The sequence below is a fragment of the Vidua macroura genome, chromosome 3 (genome assembly GCF_024509145.1).
Source record: "Vidua macroura isolate BioBank_ID:100142 chromosome 3, ASM2450914v1, whole genome shotgun sequence".
Taxonomy (NCBI): domain Eukaryota; kingdom Metazoa; phylum Chordata; class Aves; order Passeriformes; family Viduidae; genus Vidua; species Vidua macroura.
Genome location: NC_071573.1, coordinates 30,105,661 through 30,109,987, shown reverse-complemented (window position 1 = coordinate 30,109,987; position 4,327 = coordinate 30,105,661). Strand labels below are relative to the sequence as shown.

At 35.6% G+C, this 4,327-nt stretch overlaps 1 protein-coding gene across 5 annotated transcripts in view; it reads right to left on the bottom strand.

Annotated features, from left to right (window-relative positions):
* Positions 1 to 1,165: 1,165 nt before the first annotated feature.
* The window catches only part of CAMKMT (calmodulin-lysine N-methyltransferase), a 214,443-nt gene continuing 211,281 nt past the window's right edge, over positions 1,166 to 4,327 (bottom strand). For 2 of the 5 annotated variants that reach the window (XM_053972659.1, XM_053972661.1), the window contains one exon: positions 1,166 to 1,360. In XM_053972659.1, the coding sequence (XP_053828634.1) occupies positions 1,274 to 1,360 (87 nt within the window). In that variant the 3' untranslated portion in view covers positions 1,166 to 1,273. Of the gene's footprint in view, positions 1,361 to 2,687; positions 4,145 to 4,327 lie in introns of those variants that run through there. The other 3 variants (XM_053972660.1, XM_053972662.1, XR_008436145.1) reach the window with 2 other exon arrangements.

Here is a 4,327-nt window from a genome sequence, read left to right as displayed (position 1 = left end):
CAGAGGAGATGCAGCACTGGGTCTCACAAAATCTGGGGTCAGCTCTAGAGTGCATTGCCTGATTTCTAAATTGCTATAGGCAATGGAGACAGCAATACTGGCTGTGCTTCGGGTTCCCTCATATGAGGAATGGGCGTCATTTGGAGGGTCTCCTCCTTATTTACACATTCATCTGCAAATTTACTAAGTCATGTATTGACCTTCTTTTAGCTTTATGGGATTTTGAATGAGGGTGCCCTCATTTTGATTGCATTAACTAAGTGCTGTTGCATTGCAGATAAGAATCATATTGAAAAATCAACTTTCAAAACAATTTTTCAAAAGATACCAGTGGGCTTACAACCAGTGTTGACTACCAATTTGTAGCAGTGGACACACCACCTTAATCAGACTCAAGACAATATAAAAAGTGAATAGAAAGATACAAAGCAAAAAAAAATTGCCTCTTTCTGAGGAAACAACATGGGATGACCAGGCTGTGCAGAAAACATTCTAGACATAACCACCAGTGTATGCTGTCCTAGCACTTTCTCCCAGTTTCTCAAAACATTTCAAAAGAGTTAAAGGAATTTGCAGTTTGACATCACTGTTGGAAATCCCTGCCTTAAAAAAGAAGAAACCCACACACTGGAAAAAAAAAAACCATTACAATCAAGGCAAAACTACATGTTTATAATTTCTCCTGTGAAAAAAAAAAGGACTTGGTTATTCCCCTTTTGCATTAGAGACAGTGGGTAATAAAACACTGTGCTGTTTGACTTGCATGTGTTGCTGCCTTTTTCCTCTTCCCCCACCATATCAGCTGTGCCACCTGCCATATCAAGAGGAGTATCAAAAGCTCCACCCACTGCATCCTCTTTTGTTCAGGGAACAGCAAAGGAGAGTTGTAATGGAGATGTAACACTTGATAGACCGTTTGCAGCCAGGCTCAAGATATAAAGATGCTTTTTGTGGGGGGAACAATTTTAATCCAGCTTTCCTCCTTGTGCAAACACGTAGCCATTACAGCCACAGGCAAAACGTGAATGACTTGTCTAATCAGGATTTTGAAGCTGGACTGGTACCTGGGATTACAAGTTCTCCTGCCTCATCTCACATTCTTAAGACATTTTTTGTTTAAAATAAAATTTATTTCCTAAATGGAAAGATTTTTCCCAATGTTCTAGAATGCTATCAGTTGGGACTAGCTTGCAATTTTTAAGCAAGGTGTTGCCATATCTCACAGCAGGAAATGGAATACTTTCTTCTTGATCTTTCATATCCTGAAGATTACTCAACTGTCAGTGGCACCAGGTGCAATGAGAGCTGTGCCCAAGGAATGGATGCCCACAAGAATATCATTCCTCTTTGCCATTTTGCTCTGAAAAAGAAGACACAGCATTGCTGTAAGAATTACCTAAATATGTGAAGGAAAACTTGTATCAGCCTAACATGTCCATTCTCAGTGAAGCCAGCATAGCTCTTGTAAGGTGTCATTCAACTTCAAATGCTTTGCAAACACAAAGTAATTAAGCTCAATATTCTGTTACAGAACACTGTAAATTATATCATTAAAAAGATACCAAGTATCAGAGACGAGTTAAAACACATGACATAAAAGGCTCCGATACATTTTATAAACATGATTTGACACAATGCCTAACATTTACTTAGCAAAGATATTTGATGTATTAATAAACACTGTATTTTTATTAACATTTAAGTGCTCAGAAACAATTCAAATACCTACTAATGCAAGTGACTCAGAGATGCATCTAAAAGAGAACACTCTTAGTGCCTCATGTAAATCCTATATCTGTGACTTTTCAACACCCATTGTAAAACAAAAAAATCAAAACCAGAACTTGTTTATGTACCTCTAAAAACGTGTACATGGACCAAACCTGCAAGCACTTATGTAGATGAGTAACTTTACTGCCTGTGGAGCTCCAATATGAGTTTGCAGGATGAAGCCTAAAAGCATCTTTGGTAAACAAGCCATCAATTACACACTTTAGGGATGGCAGCACCTGTGCAAAGGCTTCAACTCAAACGACAGACACTAAAGAAATAAAAAGCAATTATCAGCTACGAATTTGAGTAAAACTGTTTTCTTCTTAGAGCTAAAACCACAATTTTCAAATGACATTGCCTTTACTTTTGGCAACTAACAATCTTTATTAGATTATTGTACAGCAGACATTCAGGTCCTCTCAAAAAGAAAAGGTTCACAAATTTTAATATTGTGCTATTTTCCACACTGCTTTGTTGATTATGAAGATTTCCTTGTACATGCTTTTAGAGAAACAAAGGCACTGCTGTGTGGGACAAACAAAACAAAACTAATTACACTAAAGCCATCTTCACAGCAATTTCAAATTACTCTTAAATGCTTTTGATTTCTTACTACACAAGTATTTTCCAACAGGAGTTTGAATATGAAACTCATACCAGCTATACTACTCAGTTCTAGGACAAATGGTTGGTTTGCATTGCCCCTGGTCTTTATCTAACACCGAGAATAGGCTGCTTTTTATCAAAAGAGGAATAAATTGCTGTTATTGTGATGTTAGCCCATCACTTGGCATTGCAATTCAAGTTTTTGTGCGAAAGAAATGTATGATCTAACTGCGACTTGACCTATGCCTTCTGAGATCCATCTAGGTGCTCTAATGGAGCATAAAAAGTACTGAATACAAGGACGTGCAAACTGTTAGTGAAGAAATTTATTTGGGATGAAGCAGAAGAGCAAGGGACTTTCAGGAGCTTTACATGCTGGCCAATGACTTGAATATAGAAGAATGCTTATTCAAATTTCAATTCTTTTAATTAATATATTTCAGCAGGATTCTCTACACTTGCTTGCAGCTAGCATCTTCCTCTCTCAGTCATGGTCTGTGCCTCTCTCTCTTTTTTCAACATTTTAAAAGTGTTGTGGTTTAAAGACTGCTACTGAGAAGTCATCAAAACAGTCTATTAATCTGTTAAGAAATCAGATACTGCTCCTGTTTCTTTGTAGGATTTTTGTCTTTTCCAGTACAAGAAAAATCACATTAAGTGTATATCAAATATATGGACCACAATATATCACAATATAAACTAATTCAAGGGAGATAGTTTGATTATATTATAAAATCCTGTAGTCCTTACAGTGTTTCTTGGAATTTATAAAAAAAAAAAAGCATGTGTTTTTTTGAAAGCAATTTCTAGGATAGTAGTATTTAGATTTTAGTCCTGATAAAGACTCACTTTCCATTCATAGTCAGAACCTAAATGTGCTCTTCTTGTACCTAAACAGATAATAAGCACTCAGCACACTCCCCCTTCTTGACACAACACACTGAGACTAATCACACATAATTGGAGAGGAGGAGCAGAGGGGCTGGGCAGGCTATTGTGTCCAAAGGACAAATGGTCAGTTTATAAGGCTTTTGTCTGATGCATAATTTCTTATACATCTACAGGAGGAAAAGTCCCGCTGGAAAAAAACATACATACACACATATAGAAAAGGAGCCTTCAACACTAAAGCAAATGAGGACATTTCAATCATGGATAGAAAAATCAACAGTGGAATTAAAAAAAAAAGGCAGCAAAATACAAGCATCCAATAGGTGCACTTTAAGAAGATCTTCAGACAACTACTTCCTTACTAATTAAGTGTCATTGCATTCACTTCTTTATAACCAATTATCTAAGCCCACAAAGTATATTATCCATATATTTTCAAATATACCTCAAAATAGCATTTAAAGAGATCAACAAAGCACATGCAAGTTTAAAGGCACAAAACAGAAGAAATCCAGCTCTACACCTTTGTTAATGCATACATGTGAAGTCTGATCAGTTTAACGCTGGAATATAATTGGAAAAATAACTTCCAAAATTATATAAAAAAAAAAGGTGTTTAAATGTTTATACTCTGCAAAACGAGCCACAATATCTTTCTCAGCATTTAGATTAGAAATATATCTCCAAATGATGATTCAGGGACATAAATGGGGGAAAATGAAAATTCCACATTGCCTGACCATCCACATACATGGATTAATTTTCAGCAGTCCATATTAAAAAAAAAGGTGGTCTTCTATCTCTATTTGGTTAAAATGAGAAGAAAAGGGTAATGGAGGTTTTCCTCATATGTATCTTTTTCTTCATTTTTCAACTGCAAATAAAAAATGGATAAAGTGAGCAAACTGTATGAAAGCATTTTTAAATTACTGTTAGTACTTGTTAAAGTAAATTTATTGGTATAAATGATACTACTAAAGATTAAACATTTAATAACTACAAAAATATCTTAAGATCAAATACTAGCACAGGTATAGAACTGTAGGTCAGGTATCAT